Source organism: Colossoma macropomum, unplaced genomic scaffold (assembly GCF_904425465.1).
Source record: "Colossoma macropomum unplaced genomic scaffold, Colossoma_macropomum, whole genome shotgun sequence".
Classification (NCBI taxonomy): Eukaryota; Metazoa; Chordata; class Actinopteri; order Characiformes; family Serrasalmidae; genus Colossoma; species Colossoma macropomum.
In genome coordinates this window covers 16999885-17026660 of record NW_023494804.1, presented here as the reverse complement: position 1 = coordinate 17026660, position 26776 = coordinate 16999885, and the positions used below count along the sequence as shown (strand labels likewise).

The following is a 26776-nucleotide window of genomic DNA, read 5'->3' as shown; positions in this document are numbered from 1 at the left end:
ACAGGTTACTCTACACGTCCCTCACTGATGAAAACCTCATGTCCCAGAGTTTATGTGCAGACGGTCGGAGTGGATTGAGCTGATGTGACTCACAGTTGAACATGTGTCTGTGAGGGATTTGAGGGACCTACACGCAGCTTCCACTGAAACAGAACGAGAGTAATTTAAGACGCTTCTCAGTCTGATCTCAGCTCAGGATGACGTGACAGCACACACTGTTCTTCACAGGTTCATGTTTCTGCTCCAGCTCACCCCATTTCATTCATGATTAGCTGAATTTGCCGTGCTAAAGCAGACAGTCTATCCAGCTATGTATAGTCAAAAGCAAAACCCCTGGTCAGATTACATCTTTTGTTAATAAAGTGAAAATAAGAAGAACACATCCTCTACAGAGAACAGCGTTTGCACAGTTATTGTTTATTTGCTGAATTTAACATATGGGCAAAAATAAAACAAAAAATATGAATATATGAAAATATGCCAATATGTTAAATTCAGCACATAAACTGTGCATTAAAATGTGCAGAAATGTTTTCTCTGAGAAGGAAACCCAGCATTTCCACTTCTGTGATGCCCGAAAAACGTTTAGCTTAGTGCTAACATGCTACTAGAAATTAGCTGCTAGCAAAGTTTAGCATTATCATAGAGGTGTTTTGGTTCTATTTTTCTGATCAGAGTTTTGACATTTATGGCTTTATATTATACATATGAATATATACATATGAAAACATACAGACGGATAGACCGGTCAGTTTGAGTCTGGGACTTGACTCGCATGCTGACTGACTCATGACTCGGCTAGGTACTAGCTAGTTGAAGTTGTCAGCTAATCTAGCTCAAGTTTTAGTAAAATACAGATCACTCTCCTTTGAAACTTGCTAAGACTTCAGTGAGATTATGTTTTACACTAGACATCTGGCTTATGTGCTGGGTAAACTACAGATTAGCCAGCAGTTTAAGCCTCTTTCCATTTCCATTTACTGAGTTTAGCTCTTCAGTTCTGTCCTCAGGCTGAAGGCTTTTCTCTAGTAAAAGACCTGTTATTTGAAGCTGTGTTGAATCAGACAAGCTTTTATTAGTGTTTTACTTTTAATGTGAATGTGTATGATTGGAAACGAGACACAATGGTGACGCAATGGAGGAAAAGAAGACAAAACAACACAGTCCAGTGCAAAAGTTTGGTCAAATTCCAAGTTCTTTTCATTTTGAAAGTAAAAGATGTTAACAAAGAACATAATTCTGCAAATGTTGCTGAATTTAACATATTAGGGGAAAAAATAAAACCTGTGAAAAAGTTATGGCAGATTTTATATATTTTATTTTTTTTTCCACAGATATAGTAAACACAGCAAATAAACAGAAATTGTGCTCTTATTTTGCATATTTACACTGTTAGTGCAAGGAACATTTTTTGTTCATCAAGGTATAAACAATGTAAATGTTCCCTCAAAGGCACAACAGTAGTTTTAAGGTCCAATTGTGAACATTAAATAAGTTTTTTCAGGTAAAAAAAAAAATTGTACATTTTCATGACCTAATGGTTTAAAATAGAACAATTATATAAAAAGCCTATAGGTGAAACGGGGTGTGTGGAGTCAGTACAACTTAGAAGACATTTATGCAACAGTTATGTTTCCTGACTAAAGGTACTGAGGTGTACCCTTGAGGGGACAACCCCAGTGACGAGGAGAACTGCCCCAGTGACAGTTTAGTACCTTTTTTTCTGAGAGTGTAGGTTTGTTCTCTGTAGAGGATGTGTTGACAAAAATTTATTTGTTTAAACTTTTCCATGCGACAACCTCACTATGAGAACTCCAAGCTGTGTTTAAACTATCAGCTGGATCTCTGAGAGCCTGTAGAGACGAACTGTCCGCCGTACTGACCTCAGCGATACGGCTCCTGCACATTGTCTGTCATCGTTCGTTCAGATCCTGTGGGTTTCTGTGCTGCGGCTTTACTGAATGCTGCGCTTCGATGCTTGAGTGAGAATAATGGTGTTATTATATGTTTACTCAGGACTAACATCATCATCTTCATCATTATTATATAATCAGCTCTGTGCATGCTATCATTGCTGTCATAACAAAATGTTCTCTCAAAACTTTCTTAACTTTAATGTATTTTAGTGTAGTTTTTTTTTATCTGATCAGGTTTGATCCATATCTGTCGGTCAGTTAATTATAAAACATTCACACAATTTAAAGCACAGAAAAATTATATATGACAGCAGCAATATATTTCAGCTATAAAGAAGTATTGTGTACATTTAATCAGCTTTTATCCAATAGGTGTTAGTGTTTGGAACCAGGGCAAGAAAAGAGAGAGAGAAATGAGGGCTGTGAGAGGTTTAATCTGCACCAGGAATAACTAGGTGCAAAAATATTTTTTGTTTTTTTTGCATATGCCCCCAAAATAGCAGCTTAAATGTAAAAGATGTTACATATTAGAGGTGTAACGATACACATGTTCAGATCTGATACAGTTTTTGATTCTGTGATGAAGATTAAATTTGATTTTTATTACTTTATATGTAATGGAGTCCTGATTCTATAGAGTTCTGATTATATACTACACAGATTAGGCTCGTATTAACCCTTATAAGCTTATCTTCATTTTTTTTGAATATTAGGCATTTCTGCAAATTATTTGTCCTGTCAGATATTTCCATCACATTAGAATCAATTTATGTGTATTCATAGTAAAATTGGTTTATAGTATTGAAGAAAAAGTGATTTCAGACTTCTTAAGTATAATCTATAATGTAAGTATAATGTGCATTTTTAAGTTCTACAGTTGACGTAATTTAATTTAATATATTGTTGCTGTTGGAGCAAAACCTCATATCTCTGAAAAACAAAAGAATTCATAACCTTTAGTGTAATATAATTTTATTCCAAGCAGTTTTGGACCATTTCCATTCGTCCGTTCACCATGGAATTCTGGCACAATGCAGAGGGAAGCTGGTGTTTTCAAAATATGAAAAGAAAGTGAATTTGTATATGTTCTTGTATTTCAGTCAGTGAGAACAAAAGCTGTCCCTTATCGTTATTTTCTGTCCTGACTGCCTGGTTTATATTCAGTATGCGTTTGCAGTTGACACCCATCTGTCAGACACCCACTCAAATAGTGCCCCACCCCCAAAAAAACCCACAAAGATGTTTTTTCTTTAACTGCCTCAAATCGGCCTTGTGTCATCGTGTTTAGGTCATGTGAGCTAAATTTGACCGACACAGTTTTGCATGAAAACCCTACAGAGTCAAAACAAAGCAATTAAACCCACATAAACAAGAACCTCTTTAAAATCACAGGAAATGACTGCTGGTGCTGAACGGGTCACGTCCTGTTCCACACCAGGAATAAAACTTTTACAGCAAATCGGGCTACGGTAACACAATGTTTAGCACGCAAATTCATAACACATAATAAGTGTGAAGATATTTTCCTTCAGCAGTGGCAGCTGAGAAACAGCCAGACAGCTTCAGATACCAGAACTGAGTGAAATCTGCAAGATCGAGATCAGTGATATTATCTTAAATTAACATGTACAAACTTGGAATCACTTGTCATATTAATAATTGTTATTTTTTTCATTGATAACTTATACAGTTTGGATTTAAATATGATAAGCTAAACATGGCAAGCTATTTTATTTGTTTGATATAATAATTTTTTTGTGAGCAGCAATATATATATATATATATATGTATATATATATATATATATATATATATATATATATATATATATATATATATATGTATTATAATAAAAACAAGCTATAAATATTTGTTTGTGGAGGCTGTCTGCCTTGAGATTTGATCAACACTTAAAGTATGAGGCATTCTGAATCTTCTTATTTGATTAGAACTTCATTCTGAATATATTATCACCTATAGCAACATTCAGTATACTGAAAACGTATAAAATGTCAATTTGTTTTTGTTTTTTTTGTAGATATTTTGTAGTTGTGGATATATGTATATCATGTTAGACATTTTATACCTTTATCTGCAACACAACTGGTTTTAAATGACCCATTTTATTAAGGTTTTTTTGTATTTGACTAATATACTAATGCAAATAAGACGGCTTAATACGTTCATAAAAAAAGTTGTGTGAAATGAACAGAATTCTGTCTGTACCACATTCTAACCTCATCTAATAGCAGATGTTGTGTAGCTTGGCCCTAACAGTACCTCACTAATCCCCTTGTTTTTTATTTATTTTTTGGGGTTAAACTGCTACACTTTTCTTCTGGTTACCAGCACCCTCTTCTAAAGCTTGTGTGTTTTCAGAGGTGGGTAGAATAGCTCAAAACAATGATCAAATAAAATAAGATGCAGCTTAAAATTGTATGTTTGATGTCACAAAAACGATATAAAACAATATGCCTACTGTACATCCAACTGTTCAGCCTACAGCAGTTTAGCTCTGCCCTCTCATTGGTGTGTTTCAGACCGGACTGCTGTTTAAATGAGGCACAGCCAATCAGAACAGAGCTTGTTTACATGTATCAGTCTTAAAGGCACAGTTACAAATAGGCTGTTCAACTTTAAGAGATAAAGAGAGGTTGGAAAAACAGTATGTAAAAAGGAAATAAGACCAAAAAATCATAAAAATATGAGAGAAATACACAATATTTGTCCTTTAATTACATTAAACTGAGTAGACTAAATAAACTAGTTACCTCCCACCTCTGTTTGTTGGTGTTGGTGGTGTTGGGTTGGTTTGGGCTGTTGGAGGTCCAGGCCCCTCTTTTAACCCTCGTCTGTCATTGTTTTTCTCTCTCGTTGCTTCTGTTTTTTGCTAGCTGGACTCCCATTCGCAATACTCACACTGCAACACAAACCATTCAAACGAGGATTTTTCTGTAATGATGATTCAATCAAGTACCCTCTAAAAGAAGACACCATATCCTATCAGTTATTGGGAGCAGTAATGATACCTCTCACACTGCTTACTGTAAGTGCCCTCTGTTTTGTTCACTAGTAACACAATCTCTCCATCACTCTATCGCTCCCTCCCTCTCTCCTTTTCTTAAGGCAGCAGTGTTCAGCTCCAGTCCTGGCTCTGCACAGATTATCTTGATAACCTGCTTCAGCATTTACACCCTCAGCCAAAGTGTGTTAGATGTCTAAAGTTTGATTCTTTAGTTTTAACACTGAAGCTACGGGGATAGTGTAGCTAACAAGTAGGGTAGTGGAGGATTATACAACACCAGTTAGCATGGCGCTAACTGCATGTTTAATAATCACCCATTTGCCTCAGACCGTGTGGAGTTGTAGTATCTCTAATAGACATGATCATGTGGTTTCTGACACTGTATGGCTCACTGTTATATATAAACATGGATAAAGAACATTAGCATAGCTTAAAGACAGTATACTGTGGCTTTAGTTCTAAGTTAAGATCTGACAAGGTCGAGATAAGATTTTTCACCAATTTTTACCAGTGTTACAGATGCATATCTTATCTGTAATCATACCTTAGTTAGGAAAGTTAGGAAATCCTAAGCTACTCGATCAAGATCGATAACAAAGTCCTTATATAGTAAAGCTTGTTTACAAGGAAAGGTTTTCCACTCATACAAGACTCCTCTCTCTTTGAATGGAGAGAGACTTAAAAACTCGACACTGAAGATTAAATTCCCATTAAAAAAAAATAAATTGAGTAATCAAATAATGTAAAAAAACTCCGGGTCAACATGAGTCAGGCAGTAATGCGATTTCTGCTTTGCAACCAGCCAATAATCTCACAGAAGAAGATGTGACATAAACATACTATAAAATGTCATGTCGTGCCTTTTTTAAATCATCGTGCCATGTTACTTGAAAATATGAACATACATCATGTAGAAAATGAAGAATATTTAAATTCTTTATTTCGCGAAGCATGTAGTCGGTTTCAGCGTCGCTCCAAAAGTGTTTTGCTGCATCTCGCAGCAACCTTGCTTGCTTATTTGTGGTACTGCTGTCTGCTGTCTGAGATTTTTAAAACACAGAGTTAGAAAAGAAAAATATCTCACAGTGAAAGCAGCGTTTTACAGTATAAATAAATGTAGCATCATTATGCTAGTAGTGAACTATGCTGCTGACACAGCTGCCTAAAAACAATAGAAACGGACCCTTAAACAGAAGTTAGGACACTTGGGGTTTATCCTAAAGTTAGGACAGTATTTAGGAGATTTAGTCTAGTTAGGATGTTTGTGTGATACTGTTTTCTTATCTGGAGTTAATGATGAGATTATGTAGTTAGGAACTGTTATTCTGTAATAGCTACTGTCTTAAATTCAGTCTGTACTGAAGTTGTCATGGAGACTAAACAGATCAGATTTCAGAGTGAAGATGTTTCTGTAATACGACCCAAGGAGTGCTGAGTTCCTCCTTTAGCAGTGCAGTGGAACTCCATCCAGCTTCTAAGTAAGAGATCAACAGGAAAGCAGAACAGGAGCTGAGCCAACACAACAGAATCAAATTAAACCCAAAAAAGAGAGTTAGGAACTAAAAATGAATGGCCAAATTGGAACTGAGGAAAAAGTAGATCACTGTCTTCACTGATATACTTCAGTAGAAATGAAAGCTTTAGCATTTGAAAATACTCAGAATCAATAAAAATAGTTAAAAAGACTAGGAATCTATAAATAACAGTGTTTTATACAGAGTCAGAAGCTACATAATCAAGTCTTTTAGAGATACTGAACAACTCCACAGTGATGAGTGAGGATTTAGGCAACAGTTAGCACCATGCTAACCTGGCGAGGATACTAAAGCTACTTTACACTGGTTTACTAGCTACATTAGCCTCTTAGCTTCAGACACAAACTAAATACTAACCTCTTTGGCTGATTGACTTGCACCTGGGGTGAGGGAAATTATGTACATTATGTACATTATGTTTTTATTTTTTGATGACGTCGCAGCTTGATTCATCTCATAAAGTGCTTGTTACTATGCGGGTTTTTTATTTCCAGGACTGGAGCTCAACACTGGCTGAACAGCCATCTATGCTGCTTTGTGTGGTTTTAACAGTTTGTTCAGCTTCTGTTTCCTCTGCTTTCGTCCTCCTTCTAAACCGACCTGTGGTTTTTGCGCTGTGGTGGTCTTACAAATTTCCAGACGTGCTAAAGTATCTGCAGCTAATTCACATCTCTGACTTTTACCAGAAACAAAGACTCGTCTGAAATTCTACACGCCAAAAACAGTGTCTTGCGCCAACCGCAGATGCACGCACTGAAGCCACAGTGTGTTTCACAAGGCTAGACACTCTCATCACTAGAAAATCATCAGTTGACAGGAAAATGTACAAGTGACAACTTTTTGTCCGTTACCCGTTAGAGCTGAAGTCTTCCCCTGAGGTGCATTTTATAGTTCTGCTACTGAGATAAATACAGTGAGAGTGAGTGTGAACAGTCTCTGTTACACTCAGACTGGCAGGTTCCTGGCACTTAGCAAGCTGTAAAATACGTCACTGTTATTATTAACTTCAGAATAATGTGAATTATAGACTTTTACCTTATAGATATGAGTGAACTTAGTATTTACAACTTGCATACTTTGATTTAGATACTTCCTTAATAGACTTCATAACAATAGTCTTTATAACTTAACTCTACAATGTATGTTCTCTACATATACATATACTCTACAGAGAACACACATTTGCGCATTTTAATGCATGGTTACTGTTTATTTTGTCAATTTAACATAAACACTAAATGTGGCCCAGGGAAAAAGTTATTTTTTATTTTTTTCAAACTGTTAAACTACACAAGTAAGCAGTAACTGTGTACTAAAATTTGCATTTAAAAGTGTGGTCTCTGTAGAGAATGTGTTAACTTTTACACCAAATCCGCAAAACGTCATTTGAACATTTGACTGACTCAAACTTTTGCATACCATTAAATGTATGATAATTTTTTTGAATTAAAGTTGTGTACCGTATAACTTATATAGTCTGTATTACTTATAGATTTTATAACTTCCAAACTTTGATATACTTTATATTTTTAGATTTTACAACTATAGACTTATAAACTTCAGTTTGTATACTTTGGTATATTTTATAACCTTTAAGAGTTTATGACCTTTTTATGTACCATTCTTCAATCTGAACTGTCAATGTGAACTCAAAGAGCCTGTTCCAGACACCTCTACAAAAAGAAGTAGTTTCTTTTTAAAGCAGATGAACTACTTCTATGGTTAGAAGGACCGTGGTTAGGTCCTTATTTTAATAAGTTCCACTTTCATTTCCCAGGTGAATCCTCAGCGCGCTCTAAACTCATTTTGTCCCAGTAGGTGCCAGCTGACTTAACATGTGCACCAGTCCTGGCTCAGCTCTCGTGCTGTTTACACCACTGTTCTCAAACTCCAGTCCTGGAAGGCCGCAGTGTTGAACTGTTTGTTTTCCTCACCACAACACTTCTGATATAGCAGCTATAATTAGGAAGTTGAATTACATGTGCTGGAGCAGGAAAGCCCTTTCGGATTTGAGATTGAGAAACCGTAAACTTTGAACTATTCTAATCCACACAGTACAGAGCTGAGTCAGAACGCGGTGATTCAGTTTACGCAGGGAGTCAGTGGGTATTCCTCATGACCACACAAAAATAGTCCCGAATTGAGAACTTTTAATCAGAAAGTCACAAGACAACACGTGTTTCGGGGATTTTTCCACGGTTACGGATTGTTAGGTGTGATGTCAAGTGGAGAAAAATCACCTTTAGACAATGACAAAATACAGTATGATAAAATATGCCAATGTTCAATAAAAAACTTATTATTAGCAATCACAGTGCACAGTTGACCTAGACATGATCTGCCTGCAAATGCATTCTTTCTTAGCAACTGTTGCCAGGTTGGACAAGCACAAGTCAGTATTAGCCAAACTAACTTGGTCGTTTTTACATTTTTACACCATTGCAAAACTCCAGTTGCCCTTTATATGGTGCTAAAATTTTAAGCTGAATCAAATTGTCACATCACGTTAACACAGGTGCAAAGGTGAGTAGCCACTTATAGTACTTAAAAATAGTATATATATCTCAGTGTACAGTTTTGTAACAGTAATATAGGTTACTATTACTGTTAAAGCTGTGATATGTACAGTTGTTCACATTTATATACATGCAGTTAGTGGGTCTAAGGTAGATAAATGAGATGCAGGGTATATACAGGACAGAATATTGAAAATATATACACTACATTATACAAGATATGGTAAAAGATGTACAAGATATCAATCTATATGTGCAGGTATAGATTTACTAGATTAAATTAATGGACGCATAAAATTGCTCCAAAATTATTTAGAAACAAATTATTTTCCATTAACTTACAAAGTTAAGAACGCTTTTTGTTTCTGCTGTTAAGGAAATACAGGGTTTTGTCCTGGCTGGCAATATGTCAATTTAGAGTGTACCATTAATTTTGAATTATATATATTTTGTATAACAGTTCTCAGTGTTAGGATACTTTTTTAAACATTTGTATAGTTTTAAAACCCGCCTAGTTTAGATTACAGCAACTATAGCATGTAGGCTTATCAATTTAAATGTTATGTAGTAACTTTAACCCCTAAAATGGACGGGACCAACCAGCAGGTCCAAAGTTTTATTGCACAAAACTCAGCCAGTTTGCACTGGAGTCCCTGTAGTGCATTGGAGTGCCTTAGTATGTAATAATCCTGGGATTTTAAGGAGTTAAAGATTGCTGCATTTTGCTTGTTAGGTTGTAACTAGTTGTGCTAATATTGCGTTAAGCTTGTCCACTCTGGCACCATTTGCTATAAAAAACAATTTGTGGGCAGAGCATTAAAAGTTTAATTCTTCTACCAGGCATCGTAGTTTACAGCAACATAACTATTTTTACATACGTTCTTTAGTTACCGTGGTGTATTAAAATAGACTTCACTTGATGTGTATGATATGTATATGGAGCATTTTGCAATAACTTGTAGCTTAACCATCAGATTTAGAGCTAGAATGATCTGTTTTATAAACTTACGAAGATTCCAGTGGCGGCTGCATTGTCGAATACCACTACTGCTCTGTCTTTCTTCCTAATTATATAGAGTGGACATCCTCATTATGATGTGATTGTGTGATTCTAGTGTGAAATATCTTTAGCTCATGTGTACATTTACACAGTCGGTTGCAGATGATTCTCCTGATTTGGCCGCTAAACTGTTTCTTGTTCCTCTCCCCTCACAGATGGTCATTGGAGAGTGCCTTTCAGTTTATTTAAACCGTCTCAAATCAAAGTCTTCTTTCAACAACAGCTATGTTGCCTGCGTTTATAAAGCGATCGGCACTTTCTTGTTTGGTGCCGCAATGAGCCAATCCCTCACTGACATTGCCAAATACTCCATCGGCCGGCTGCGGCCGCACTTCCTGTACGTCTGCAGACCTGACTGGAAGCTGATCAACTGCTCAAGTGGAGCTTACATCGAGAACTTCACCTGCACTGGGGACAAAACCATGGTCAACGAGGGCAGGTGGGTCATCTGTGTTTGAAACAAAGTCAGAGCTGAAACACATCTAGGACTTTTAACTGATCTTGGACTCCAGACTAAAATCCTTTTGCTTTGAGTGACCCTATACCTTAATTGTGTTTATTTTATTAAAAAGAAAAGATTAAATATTTCATTTTGTTACTAATAAAACAATCATAACACTACCGATACTTTACCAAATGTTTACGTTTAGTGAGAATTTTAGCTCATTTTGTGCAGAACTCAAAAACACAGCCAGTACATAACCAGCAAACACAGCTTTAAACAGCTGTACACATATAAAATCATCATATTTTTCATTTGAACATAAAAAATACATAAGTGCACAAAATATGTATTTCGGTAGTGACAATTCTTAATGTTCCACACTGATTTTCAGACTTGGAGACACACTTGCAAAGGGATCTAACTGCTTACAATGTGGCCGTAAGGGACAGGGATGCAGTCTCATTTCCTGCTCTAAAATGCAGGGCAATGGCTAAAATAAGTCTCCGCCTACAGACGAAAACTCTTTGTGTTTCTGTAGTGACATGAAAACATGGGACAGCATTTTTTTTAGAAGGTTTTAATTTAAGATTTTAAGTCATTGTAATGTAACTCACTAATGTAAGAAATCAAAATATCTTTTAAAAACAATAATAAAAGTAAGTATTGTTTTAACAAGTGTAAATGTAGTTAGGGTTTAGGACAGACACCTAATAGGAAGTAAGTTTACACACACACACACATATATATATATATATATATATATATATATATATATATATATATATATATGTGTGTGTGTGTGTGTGTATATAAATATATGTGTGTGTGTGTGTGTGTGTGTGTGTGTGTGTGTGTGTGTAAATAAACTTACCTCCTATTAGGAGGTGTCTGTCCCAAACCCTAACTACATTTACACTTGTTAAAACAATACTTACTTTTATTATTGTTTTTAAAAGATATTTTAATTTCTTACATTAGTGAGTTACATTGTGTGTGTGTGTGTGTGTGTGTGTGTGTGTGTGTGTGTGTATGTATGGATGTACTCAGTGTTGTTTAGCTCGCAGATAAAAGAGTTAGCAACCCAAACAGAGGCATGATATAATTAACAATTGCATGATGAAATGAAAATTATATCATATCAAAAGGCATGATATGATAACAAACAGAGGCATGATATAATTAACTGATTCAGGTTTCTAAATGGACAAATATTTTATTATAGGACACTTGTGAGTTAGCACAAATACCAATAGGAGAAAAGACGAAGGAGAGTCTTATTGGACTGTGATCCAGTTAAAGCAAAAGTGATGTGTAAAAACAGAGAAGGGTACAGATTCCAGCCTCAAGATGATTGCTGCCATTGTTTGTAGCTATGCTGGGGTCGGCAACTCAGACATTAAGAAGAGCCATTTTGTCCTTTCAGCAAAAATCAAACCACCTTGCCACAACATTTTATGTCCATTTTATTGAAATAACGTTTCATCGTCTTGGCTGTAAATATGTCTCAGTATATGCTAATATACTAGGATGGGCCAAAATATAAATGAAAACACAGACTTACTTTGCTCTGCTTTAAGCTTTAGCTCAGCTATAGCTGCTTTTCTCGCATCTCGCAAACTTTCCCTTGTAAGTCAAACAGTTTCTTGTAAAATGTCTCTCAAATGTCTGTATGAGACTGAGGTCAGATTCTCGCTCTCCAGCTTCTTGTTCGAATTTTCCCATTCCACCTTAAGTTGCACCTGAGGCGCCAGAATGTAACTGTGGCACCATTTAAGGTGGAATGGGACAATTTTAACGAAAATCTGACTTCAGCCTCGCCACTTTTTAGTGTTTGACAATTTATCGTCGCAGATTAAACGTATCTGGAAACCAGCTGAGTGATTATAAATGCAAATAGGTCTATTAGTGTCCAAATTATCGATGTTCGTCCTAAATCTTTCTCTTTGCCTTTTCGTTAGCTACTAGTTAGTTGAGATTGTTGTCTGTCTTGTTGTCTTACCAGCAGTCTGCATGCCAACCTTTAGGGTTAAAGGGTGAATTAGCAGTTCTACATTAACTCCAGTGTTTAAGACTATTTATTGTTAAACTGTGTTAGAACGATCAGCAGAGCTTTATTTTACTGCAGTAGAGGATTATTTTATTTTTATCTAAAAATCTAATTCTGCTGTGGAGCCACATGTTGCCGACCTCTGAGCTATGCTAATGTACTTTAGTCCATGCTTGTAGATAACAGTGTCATACAGTGTCTAAAACCACATAATCAAGTCTAATTGAAGATTACAGTTAGGAAGCAGTTATCACCACACTAATTGGTGGTGTATAGGCTTGTAGCTCCAGTGCTAAAAAAACTAAAGAAGAAAAGTTTAGACACCAAACGTGTCTTGGCTGATTGACTACATTTGGGGTAAAAGAGAGAAACTGGGTAAAGTGAGTTAACTTGCTAACAGATGAACTTCCAGCTGAGGAGTTTTTTTGGACCTTTAGGTTGCCATTAGCACTCCAGTTTAGCGCATGGAGACTTTGAAGTGGAAATTGCGAGCATGTAAAATATTTATATCCTTCCTTTCCTCAAGAGGAACTTTTATGTGGTTTGTTCCAGGAGACTTTTTTCCGTCCTAGAAACAGTGCAGCATCTGTTCAAACTGTACCAAACTGAGTCTTCAGGCATAGTCTGATAGCTCAGATGCTCACCCCCCTCAAGGTTAGAGCCTTCAGTTACACCAATTACAAGCTTCTGAATGACCTTCATGGTCCAATAGCAGAGGATCAGCCTTCATAAGAATAGCATGGTTATTAACATGCAGTCTGCTGAATGGTGTCCACGTAGCAGAGCTGTTAAGGTTGGGCAATATGACGAAATATAACTAGTACTTACAAAACACTGCCCAACTGCATGTTTCATTACAAAGACAGCCTATTTAATCCTGTTTCATTAGACTAAAGTGTAGGACATGTGACAGTTGTCGGTAGTATTTTTTTTACATGCAACACTATTTTGTTCTGTATCAGGAGATTATCAGATGTGTGAAAAAAGATATTTTTCATTTTGAAAACTTCTTGAAGTATCATGATTACATTTTTGCCACACCACCCATCCCCAATTTAGTGTTTGCAAAAAAAAAAAACTATTAAAGCTGCACTATGTTAAGATTTTTATATTAAAACTGAAAGTAGTGTCCTTACTAAGTGAGGTGAATAAAAACAGGCTAAAATGTAGTGAGTGTGCACCGCTGTACAAGTTGCCCGGTAAACCCTGAAATAATCATTTAACAGTCAGAGGTGTCGGGTGAAGTTATTCAGACCACGTCATAGACCACGCGCTGCCGATGCTTATCCAAGGTCACCGGCTCTTGATAAGGGCATCAGCTGTGCCTAAAGGGAGAGAGAACTTATTGATGTTCCTTCCCTTGTCTCAGCCCTCATATCCCACGGCAGCGCCACTGTAACTGCTGCACTATTTAAAGTGGAATGGGAAAATTTGAATGAGGACTTCAGCTTTGCGAGATTTTAGTGCTTGACAGTTTCTTTCTGCAGATTAAACGTATTCGGAATCCAGCTGAAGTGATTAAAAATGCAAATAAGTCCATTTATCCCCAAATTATACATGTTTTTCCTTTTCTTTAGCTACTAGCTAGACAAGAGTGTTGTCCGCATTGACCAGCAGTCTGTGCGCAAACCCTTAGGGTTAAAGGGTGAATTAGCAGATATAGGCTATGTAACTCCAGCATTTATGACCATTTAGTTTTAAAACTCTGTTACAATGATCAGCTATCTAATTCTGCTGTGGAGCTGCAACAGGGCAGTAAAAGAGCCCCATGTGGCTCCGGAGCAGCATGTTGTAGACGCCTGGGCTAGGCTAACCATAATTGCTTGAGTTAGAAAAGATATTTCTCTGTCCTGAGTGTTTCCTTGACAAGCCAACAAGTTTCCACATCATCCACTAAGCAGAAAATAATTTACCTCATGTGGAGCTGATCTAATATTAAACTTACTGGGTTGTGATTTAACCCACAGTGGCTTTTGAATGGCCGAGGCAGTTTGCTTAGTAAAATCATCGTCGTAAATGAACTTCTCAGTCTGCTTCCTCAGTGCTACTGAATTTGGTGTACTGCCCTGTTGTGTAAATTCACAGTAGTTCTCAGACTATGATTCTCAGTGGCTATTCAGAACATAAACTGTACCTAATGAAGTTAATCTAAGGGTCTTTTTTGTTCCATGTCAGCGCCAGCTGGTGAAATTTCCATAGAAATTTCCATAGAATAAGGTCCTCATATGCAGCTGCAGCATGTTTAGATGCACAGCTGCACAGCTGCTTTAACTCTTTATGTAAGTTTATTATTATGTATACTGCTCATATACAAACTTCTGCACCTGTGAGTTTAAGCTTAATCAACTATCTTCGTTACACCGGCTCACTGGTGCTGCACTGAGGCAAGTTTAGAGAATAAAGACTCAAATCTGAGCGAGTGAAGTCAGTGGCTGGTGCTGGAGTGACAAAGACAGAATTTTTCTGATTATTAAAGTTAGAGGGGATCTTATTTCTGTTTGTGCTCTGTCTTATCTATTTGATCAGACAGCATGCAGGCTATAGGGGCAAGGGGCGGGGCTTAGGAACAGGCCATTTGCAAAATCAAGTATATTCATAGACCTTTACATTCTTAATAATTGCTGAGGTTTAGGGATGCTCTAATGCCATATTTAGTACTGTCTTTGTAAAACAGTAGTGCATAAAATATTCAACCATTTATAATTTAACAATTTTGTGTGTGTTTTGTTGATTTTCTAAGTGTAAATAAGTCAACACATCCACATTTTATCCACATTTTATATTTTATCCACATCCCCAATTATTGCTTAGTTTAACATACAGATTCCCAAATTAATAGAAATTGTACAGTAAAAGTTTTAGAAAAATAATATATTTGGGTTTATTTCCCGTAGAGCACTAATTTTCTCTTTGAAAATAAAAAAAACATTCAATGTGAGGTTTGTTCAAGCTTATGTGACTATAAGTGGTCTAAATGTGTCTTTTTAATCATCTATATAGTTGTTCAGTGCTCTAGAATCACTTAACATACCCATCATAGACTTGTGGGCGATATAACGTTGTATCGCCCACCCCTGGTGTTTGGACCCCAGTTTTTGCGTGTTCTCATTTTTGTTGGAGGGCTTAGGGATGGGCTCTCCTCACTAATGCCATAAAGATGGTCCTTTCAGCAAAATCTTCATTGTAGGCCTTTTGGGCCGTTTACCCACCAATTTACCCGCGATGGTTTGGAAAACTGGAGTGTCTGTGGTGGCTCTGCGGTTTGCACACTCCGCTACTCTGTAATCCTGTGGTAAACCGTCTGACCGTCCATAAACACGCTCTTGTCTAGCGCTGAAGGTTTTGCTTTGGTTTACTGGACCAGGCTCAAGGCCAGCAGGCCCTGCCAGAACACTCTCATTTACAGTAGGTGTGGTTCCTCTCTAATGGAGAGGCACCTTCCTGGTCTGTTTCCACTGTTTTGCCAGGAGACGGAGCCATTAATAGAACAAATAAAGAGCCGGGGCAGTGGGCTGCCAAGAATGATCGCAGACCACCGTTCGTTAGAGTGAGTTCGCATGGACACACGGGATTGCAGCAAGTTAAAGGGCACATCCTACATTTTTCTTGTACCCACGATTTTCTTTCTTACCCCTAATATTGTCCATCAGCCAAGACATGTTTGGTTTGCTACGTTAATTTTAGCACTGGAGCTACAAGGCTAATGTAGCTCACACATAATGGAAGCTAATACCCCACCAATTAGGGGTGGAGTTGTTCAGTATCTAATAGTCTCGATTATGTGGTTGCTGACACTGTATGCCTCACTGCTATCTATAAAAATGGACTAAAGTATGTTAGCATAGCTAAAAACAGTCATCTTGAGTGTGTCATTACTTTTGCTTTATTTATATTTTAGATAACAGCATGTTACGCAGGGTCAGAAACATCCATCAGGGCTCAGAGACTGCTAAAACTAAAAGTAAATGAAGCACATTTAAGATTAAGGATACATAAACATTGTTCAATCAGTTGAAAACGGCAAAATAGCAAAATTCAGCCAACTTTGTGAAAGTATTGTCCAGAGTTTGCCAGCCGTTGTTCTGCAGTGTTGACAGTAGGGATGGGATAGTTACCAGAAGTAATAAGCAATACAACACTAAAGGGAGTTAGTTACTGCGAATAACATCACTGCTGCCATACAGCAACATGAAACCTCCAGTGTTCTAATGCTTTTATACAGCCGTTTTTAAAATATAGAAAAAAAAAAGAAGAAGAAGCAAAGAAGCTCCAACGTTGTTTCAAATATATATTTTTGCTGGACCACCAGCATGCCAGCCTACATAAGTTGATGTCACTGACTGACTGCTAGGGCTGCCACATTTGTGAAATTTTAGCTGACAGTCATCATATAAATAATTGCGATTAGTGATTTAATTGTCTTTTCTTCTTTGTTAAAACACAAGCCTAAAGTGGACAGATTGACTGATTAGCCACCTTACTTACTATGGTTACTTATTAGTCAACACTGCCCAGCTAGTAAGAGGATCTTTTTGAATTATCTATGTATGATATATATGATATATATACTTAGTGGTTTGAACATGCAAACACTGTTGCTTTCGTCAGATATCAGGGATAAAAGCAGGAAACTGATTTCACTCTGTGGAAGTCACAAAAGAAGAGTTGTCATGATTAATATTTTTAGTCTTACAATAATATGCTTTTAATGCTTTTCGACCAATCAGATTGCGTGGTTTTATGAAATGGTATAAAACTCGGTAATGATCATACAGTCACACTGTTCCACATTGTAATAAATCCAATAAACCTTTATCTGAATTTCAAACTTGGTGTCTTAAACAAAGGTCTTTAAAGGTTGAATAAAGTATGTGAGTGCATAATTTAAATGTGGTCAGTGGACAGTGAATAGACAGGGCCGGGTCTGCAGACCGTCCCCTCCGTCTCTGTTTCAGCCTCTCGTTAATTCCTCTCAGCGCTCTTTGTCTGGAGCCTCGTGAGCAGAGCTGTAATTCGATCAGTGAGGATGAACATGCCTGCTCATCTATCTTCATCTGAGCTTTTACCTGGCAGCGAGCCAAACAGACACTCAGCTTTTAGCTAGATCAAAACAAAGCACATTTATTATCTTATTGAATTAGGACTTTCAGATGTCCTGCCTCCGACTGAACCTAGTTTAAAAGGATTTTCACTGTTCAAAACAGCCTTAACCCCTTAAACCCCATGTGTCAAACACAAGGACACAGTCCTGTCCGGCCTGCAAAATATTATCATTGTCTAATAATATTAGTCCATTTCACAATGCACTGCACTACAGTCCCCAGCGTGCACTGCAATGTAATGTATGCTCCGACTCTCCTACCACAACAACAAGCTGTGGGACAGCGGTTACATCTCTGTTCTACACAATTCCATACCAGTCATATCACCGAACGCACTAACTGCAGCAATTAAGCCCAAATCTTAATGAACTCGCAGCAAAGAAAGGATGCCAAGTGTCTAGTTCAAGCAAAAATATAGGTTTAAAAGACATTTTGAATATTTAAAGTATGGGTGTAATGTTTCCAAGTCTACTAAGAGAGCCTGTATTTAAGTTTTTGTGTAGTTGAATAAACAATGGTTAGTGCAGTTAATAGCAAAAAGTTAATTAAAAATGAAATAATACATCTCTTTCTCTGGCCCATGGATTTGTTGAGATTTTTTAATATGGCCCTTTTAGTGGTTGAGTTGGACACACTTGTCTTAAACCATGAATTACTCTCAATGAATTATTACGTATCTACTATGAATTATTCAGTAACTACCGTGAATCAGTAACACAAACATATATCACTGCTGTCGGAACAAAACTTTGTATCTCTTAAATGATAACTGTTAGTCAGTGGAACCAGATGTTTTTCCAAGTAATTTTGGGCTGTTTCTTTTGGTCCATTCATCATGAAATTTACACACAATGTAAAGGACAACAGGCATTTTCAAAGCATGTCAAAAACAAGGTTTTGTTCCAACAGCAGTGATATATATATATATATATATATATATATATATATATATATATATATATATATATATATATATATATACACAATGGTGTGAAAAAGTGTTTGCCCCCTTCCTGATTTCTTATTCTTTTGCATGTTTGTCACAGTTAAATATTTCAGATCACCAAACAAATTTAAATATTAGACAAAGATAACACAAATAAGCACAAAATGCAGTTTATAAATGAAGGTCTTTATTATTAAGGGAAAAAGAAATCCAAACCTACAGGGCCCTGTGTGACAAAGTGATTGCCCCTTAAAACATAAATTAACTGTGGTTTATCACATCTTTGGAAAGCTGAGTTCAACTTCCCTAGCCACACCCAGGCCTGATTACTGCCACACCTGTTCTCAATCAAGAAATAACTTAAAAATGGACCTGCCTGACAAAGTGAAGTAGACCAAAAGATCCTCAAAAGCTAGACATCATACTGCGATCCAAAGAAATTCAGGAACAAATGAAAAACAAAGTAATTGAGATCTATCAGCCTGGAAAAGGTTATAAAGCCATTTCTAAAGCTTTGGGACTCCAGCGACACACAGTGAGAGCCATTATCCACAAATGGCGAAAACATGGAACAGAGGTGAACCTTCCCAGCAGTGGCCAGCCGACCAAAATTACCCCAAGAGCGCAGCGATGACTCATCCAAGAGGTCACAAAAGACCCCACAACAACATCCAAAGAACTGCAGGCCTCACTTGCTTCAGTTAAGGTCAGTGTTCATGACTCCACCATAAGAAAGACACTGGGCAAAAATGGCCTGCATGGCAGAGTTCCAAGACGAAAACCACTGCTGAGCAAAAAGAACATAAAGGCTCGTCTCAGTTTTGCCAGAAAACATCTTGATGATCCCCAAGACTTTTGGGAGAATACTCTGTGGACTGATGAGACAAAAGTTGAACTTTTTGGAAGGTGTATGTCCCATTACATCTGGCATAGAAGTAACACAGCATTTCAGAAAAGGAACATCATACCAACAGAAAAATATGGTGGTGGTAGTGTGATGTTCTGGGGCTATTTTGCTGCTTCAGGGCTTGGAAGACTTGCTGTGGTAAATGGAACCATGAATTCTGCTGTCTACCAAAAAATCCTGAAGGAGAATGTCCGGCCATCTGTTTGTGACCTCAAGCTGAAGCGCACTTGGGTTCTGCAGCAGGACAATGATCCAAAACACACCAGCAAGTCCACCTCTGAATGGCTTAAGAAAAACAAAATTAAGACTTTGGAGTGGCCTAGTCAAAGTACTGACCTGAATCCAATTGAGATGCTGTGGCATGACCTTAAAAAGGCGGTTCAGGCTCGGAAACCCTCCAATGTGGCTGGATTACAACAATTCTACAAAGATGAGTGGGCGCTGTAAAAGCTTCACTGCCAGTTATCGCAAACGCTTGATTGCAGTTGTTGTTGCTAAGGGTGGCCCGACCAGTTATTAGGTTTAAGGGGCAATCACTTTTTCACACAGGGCCCTGTAGGTTTGGATATCTTTTTCCCTTAATAATAAAGACCTTCATTTATAAACTGCATTTTGTGTTTACTTATGTTATCTTTGTCTAATATTTAAATTTGTTTGGGGATCTAAAACATTTAAGTGTGACAAACATGCAAAAGAATAAGAAATCAGGAAGGGGGCAAACACTTTTTCACACCACTGTGTATATATATATATATATATATATATATATATATATATATATATATATATATATATAAAATATATATTTATTTATTTATATAGACTGTTGGTTGTTTTTTAAATAAGCAATGTGAATGTGTTATGTGAGCGGTCACTCAGTGTGTGTGACTGGTCAGTCAGTGTGTATGGGTTTCAGTCGTCCTGTTCCTCTGTCTCGGGATGTTTTTTTTCCTCATGCTCCATAGTGAGCCCCTGGCTAATGTAAACAGGAAGACTCCTAAAGCCCTCCGGATAGAAAGCCCACCCTCCTCCTACTGATGTTATCCATACACGCTCACACACTTCCCCTCTCTAGGACCCTGACTGACACACACACCCGTGCATCACACTCGCCCTGCTGTTCTCACCCGGAAAAGGGTGTAAACGTGTTATTCAAACTTGCATGTCTCCAGTGATTCGTTTGTAACAAAGGCTGATAACACAGACCAGCGTCAAAATAATACTCTAATTAAAGGGGCACTAAAACTCAGAGGTGTTTTATACACAAAAGAAATACACAAAAACATTTTATATTATACAGTAAAACTTAAAGTAGCTGAATTTACCCATTAGAAAAACTGCCTCTGTTCTTTTGGAAATAGCATATGTAAAATATGTAATACAATGTATGTTATCTTACCTGATCTACAGTTGTATGCAAACGTTTGGGTACCCTGGTCAAAATATGTAAATATATCCTCTACAGAAGCCATAGTACTGCACATTTTAATGCACAATTACAGTTTATTTACTCAAATTAAAGCAAAAGTTGTAGCACATTTTGTATTTAACTTTTATTTTTTCCAACATATTGAACTCCATGAATAAACAGAAATTGTGTTTTAAAATTTGCAGAAAAATGTCTTGAAAGATATTGTGTTATTTTTACTTTTAACAAAACATTTCACCATATTCAAACTTACGCATACGAGTGAATATATTGTGGTAAATATGAGTGGATTTGAGTAACAGTGACAGTGTAGGAGCTCATTGTTCACCTGCTGAAATATTCATCATTTCTCTCGCTTTCTGTGTTACAGGTTGTCCTTCTACTCTGGCCACTCCTCTTTCTCCATGTACTGCATGCTGTTCCTGGCAGTAAGTATCTATTTATAACTCTTCAAAAACACTAAAGCCTTCCTTACCCTTTGCCCAGGTCAGCACCACGGTAATAAAACACTCCACAGTTTCCTCAGCCAGTAGCTAAGTGCTATAATATACAGGACGTTCTATAGCCTTCCTTATCTTAGCCAAATGAAATAGTCATAAACTAATAAATATCAACAGCCCTTCTTAAAAAGAAACTTAATTACAGTACAATTTGGTGAATGTAACGATTGTTATATAACCTGTAATAAACTGCATCCACCATCATATAAAACATCGTCAAACTAAGCATTATCACTTGTTGTTGGTGAATGATATGGCCAGAAATGACATTGCCGTCAATATACACTTTCAGAATAGACTGCACTACCATCTGTTAGACTGAATAGAACACGCCTCCATTACAATTTGGCATCCAGATGTAACCAAGAAACAATCTAGGGTTCTCGTGCCCACAAAACAAAAGGTCTGTTTAGTACTGTGTTATCTAAAGAGGCAGGATGTGCTTCAGGAAACATGCTCAGTAACATTCAAGAGTACAAATCAACACAAAACTCAAACGGCCCTCATACTGAGCCCTGACACACACCCAATTCAAACATGCTGATCTTAGTTATGGGAAATTGGTCAATGTATACTTTATGACATGTCTCAGTCTGAGGGCATTTTAGAGGTTCATTCAGTAAACATTCAGCTAGAGGGAGCCTTGTGTTCAGGTGATTTCTGATTGGACAAAAATGTTGTAGAATTTAAAGTTTAAATGATTTAATTTGTAAAATTCAGTTTCCCCCAACCCAAACTAGCATGTTTATCTGGGTTACACTTTCTGTTACAGTACCTTAAGTTTAGTTGATTAGTTTATGATGTTTATTTTGTTAGGGATCATGCATAAAATACACTAATATCAAAACAGAAGTGGTGCTTGGCTCCAGAGTTAGCTAATGAACTAATTTCCAACTGCAATCCCTGGGCAGGTAAACATATGAAGTTCTGGGTATTAACCAGGTATGTGTACAGACCCCAAAGTGCTACACTCTTACAAATGCTGGTTCTTAAATTGTTCTTTAGTAAAGAAAATGGTTTTATATAGAACCATGAACACTTAAAGAACACTTTGCATAATTAAAAGACTCTTCAGATTGATGGAGAATTGCTGATTCTGTATAGAACCTTTTTAAAAGGGTTCTACATAGCACCAAAAGGGTTCTGCAATTGTTATGATGTCGAGCTTGTAATAATAGAAGAACCTTTTTGGTGCTATATAGAACCCTTTTCAGAAAGGTTCTATATGGAACCAGTATATTGTCCATCAATCTTAAGAGCCCTTCACAATGCAACGAACTCTTTAATCATCCAAAGAATTCTTTGAGTGTTCATGGTTCTATATAGAACCATTTTCTTTACTAAAGTAAAATGCCCCATAAATATTTGGAGTAAGATGGTACAAACACAAGAGTATATTTCACTATAATATCACATGTTTAGGCAGGAAAGTGAACCAGAAAATCCTGTAAGTACGTTATCCTGCAGAAAGATTTTTTGAAGTAAACAATAAGAACCCAGTAAAACCACAGTAAAAATCATTGTTTTTACAGCCCTCATTCAGTTTAGTTTATAGCTAATAAAAAGCTATGTATGGTATAAGACTCTGTACTGATTCATGTAGTCTTTTTATGTCATATAACTAACTACCCACTACTGTTTACCCACAATAATTACACAGTACTGTGCGCATACTTACTGAATTAATACTTACAACCTGTTCAGTATTTTAGTGAGTGCGTTTACATGCACTTAATAAACTGACAACTGCAGAAAATCAGATTTTGTCAGTAATACGATCAAGATGTTTATATGCACTTGAGTAATCAGATCATTGAGAAACCCCAGGTCTACATGAGTCAGGCAGTAATAGGATTTTTCTGCTTTACAACCAATATACTCACTCATAACATACAACATACGTAACATACGTAACATACAACTCGAATTTCATGCCGCAGCTTTTTTTTAAAAACATCGCGCCACTTTACCTGAAAATATGAACATACATCATCTAGAAAATGAAAAATATTTAAATCCTTCATTTTGTCAAGCTTGTATTTGGTTTCAGCGTCGCTCCAAAAGTGTTTTGCAGCATCTCACAGCAACACTGCTTGCTTATTTCTGGTACTGCTGTCTGTTTTCGCACATGCACAGACTGAGAAATCCAAAAGAAATCAGAGTAAGAGTTTACATGCACTGAGAAATCTGATTACTGAGCTAAAATCCAACTCTCTTTATTGGATTTCTTAATCAGATTTCTAGTCCTTACTCCGATCTAAAAAAATCAGAGTATGCTGTTTACATGAATATTGATTTGAATAATCAGACAACTGCAGAAATTATGATCGGATTATTAAGTGCACTCACTGTAATTTAGTAAAGTGTTACTGTCCTGACTGTGGGAGCTTAGCTAAGCTAACTCCCTACCTGGCTATCGTAGTAGGTTATCATGGTCAATCACAATCATCATCGGCAAACAAGGCTAGGCCTCTAATTAGCCTGATTAGCCTATATGAGCTGTTATTAGCCGTCAGTTATTATAGTGGACAGTTAATGCAAAGTAAGCAGTTGTGTTGTTTACATGTTAAAAATATTGTTTCCTTTTTGTTTATAGCAATTTATGGGTAAATTACTGATGACGTTTGCACACCAGTCAGGTTACGCTTTGTTGAATGTAAGTGAGCGTAAGTGGCTGCTGGCCGCTGTTGCTTCTAATTAGCCTCAGTGGAATAAACTGGCCATAATCTCCTTAATGTGATGAAGTTAATGTGGCCTTAAGCAGTCTTAAGTCATTCTGCTGCACATCTCAATCACAGCTGCACTGCAGTTATCTTATCACCAGAGGACAAACATCAAGGCCACTTGGGCAACGTGCACTGTCATGGAAAATGAGTATAATCACCTGAGAAAGAACTCCAAAGTTCTCTAATGCTCACAAAGTCTGTTTAGAACCCTCTGACTGGTGGTAAAACATGGTGTACTTTTATTTGAATAATGTGACCTGGAGCTCATTGACAAAGGCAGAGAAATTGTGCAGATTCTGAGCTTTCAATCTATCTTACATTTGTGTTTATAAGTAGAAGAGGAGATATTTTATTATGATTTGAATTTACACACAGCATGATGATACCAGAAACATATCCGCATCAGTAGCAGATATTTGCTTATACTTATGAATAAGTATCAGCATCAGACAGATGTTTAGAGTTGACTGATGTTTCAAACCAGTTTTTGCTGATGTATTCATTGTAATACAGAGCAGAATGTTTAGGTGACGCTGGGTTACCAATTTGTAGACTTAAAATGTAGACTTAAACCTGTTAATGTAGAACATAAATCAAATGTGTATCACATAACTATACAGAATTATGTATAATATGGAATAATAATGAATTACATAACTATAATTCATTACTTAATCCAGTAAAATTCTTCTGTAATGCCACTTTAAGTGACACTGATTTCTGAGAGTTAACTGGGCAGCTGGAGCTTCTTGATTTGCCACCTTAAATAAGTTGTATGCAAATACTGACAGTGTTGCACATGTTTTAGCACTGATGACAAAACATCACATAACCCTCCTACACAGCGTGATTTGCATTAATGATTAAGTTGTAGAGGAAGAAAAACCAGCCTGGAAAGAAATGTTTCAGTTAGTATTCTTCTGTGATGAGTGTACAGTGAACTGTTATTATTATTGTTATTATTATTGACGACCCACTACAATGAGAAACTTGTGACACTGGTCTGTGCAGCATAATTAAAGTTAAAGGGCAGGTAATGACGCAACTGCCCAACGGCTTCTATTATAGGTACGTTTTGGGTCAGCAGGTTTGCAGTTATATATTTTCAGTTGCACTGACTTAAGACTTTCCTGACAGTGTAGCCAGGCATGTTTTCAGTACAGCAGGTTTTCTGTTCTTTTTTAAGGGAAACATGTTGAAATGATTGTCTGTGGTAATCAATCATACAGTGCAGATGAAGCAGCTAGAGATGAGGCTGAAAAACGCTGCTTTAATGTAAAAGGAGTTTCCTGTAGCTTTACCACAGTAGCCAATAGTGAACGTGAGGTCACCTTATAGCTGATGGTTTTGATGATGCAAACAAACAGCACTTTTAACAGCATCCAAATCCATAATGCAAACCATCACACATTATTTACATTAAGCCACAAATGACCAGGAAACGCTCAGGTTCAGGCGTGTAAATAAAGAGCTCTTCACAGCAGGAGAAACCAGTTTGTAATCGTCAACTTCTGACAATAAGCTGTTACCAGCACAAAATTAGCAGCTGTGCCTCTCCCAGCCTGAGGAACGGGGCGTTTACCTCCTTTTTTCGCAGTCACTGGAGTGTAAAGGTTGTCTGATTTATCATTATTGTGATGAATTGCGTCAGAGTGCTCTTTTTTTCAGGGTTCATGACGAGTATGACAAGTATCAGTACTTCTAGAACACTGAACAGCTGCATGGATCTTAAAAAACACTTCTAAACAAGAACATAAACTGCTGAGGCAGCAAGTAGCTGATTGTATGTCCAGCTGTTATGACATCTTCATATTCAGTAATTTTTCTAGTTTGAGTTGAGCTTAATTTATTTTTACGGTAACACTTTATTTATGTATTTATTTAGGCTGCCAGGGTGGACTTCATGACACATGCACAAGCACTGATATGTCGTTTCATAACAGTTCATAACAGTTTTATGATGTACATCACTGTACACTGTTAGAAATAAAGGTGCTGTTCAGGTACATTTTTCATTAATCAAAGTACAAACAATGTAAATGTTCCCTCAAAGGTGCGACAGGTACAACATATCTGATGTCAGCTTGTGAATCCTGATCATAAGTGTTCATAAATACTCAAGTATTCCTTTTAGAAATGTTATTCAGTGCTTGTGCATTATGTTACGGAGCCTCTCTAGGTGACCTTGAAATAGTGTTACTGTTTTCTAATAAATAAATGATCATTGACGTTTTTTCACGTGTTTGAGCCTTTTTAAATGTGACCCTGCTGTGTCGCTGGTGCATTTTATCCATCCCAACTTGTTTTCACACTTCAGATAAACAGTCTATAGTCTATAACGACTAGACTATAACATAAAAAAAGTCTTCAAGTATCGTGATGTTACATTTGTGCCTTATTGTTCACCCTAAGCTATGCAGTTTGAAGCCCTTAAACTGCTAAATCATGTTTTAGAGTTTACTGTTTTCCCTCACAAACAAGAACTGTAATAATACATTAAGAAACTAAATTACTGCTATAGTGCTGTATAGTGCTTGTGTAGTGACATACAGCACTTGCGCCAATGTATATTCCTGTAATGCAGTTTTACAGTAATCTGTAGCACATTATATAATAAACTGA

At 36.9% G+C, this 26776-nt stretch overlaps 1 protein-coding gene across 2 annotated transcripts in view; it reads left to right on the top strand.

The window, feature by feature from the left end:
• plpp1a (phospholipid phosphatase 1a) overlaps positions 1-26776 on the top strand; it is a 43007-nt gene that overhangs the window by 12770 nt on the left and 3461 nt on the right. The window contains exons 3-5 of one of the 2 annotated variants that reach the window (XM_036595091.1): positions 4811-4962; positions 10208-10491; positions 21299-21356. In XM_036595091.1, coding sequence (XP_036450984.1) covers positions 4811-4962; positions 10208-10491; positions 21299-21356 — 494 coding nt within the window. The remainder of the gene's footprint in view (positions 1-4810; positions 4963-10207; positions 10492-21298; positions 21357-26776) is intronic. The other variant, XM_036595090.1, reaches the window with a different exon arrangement.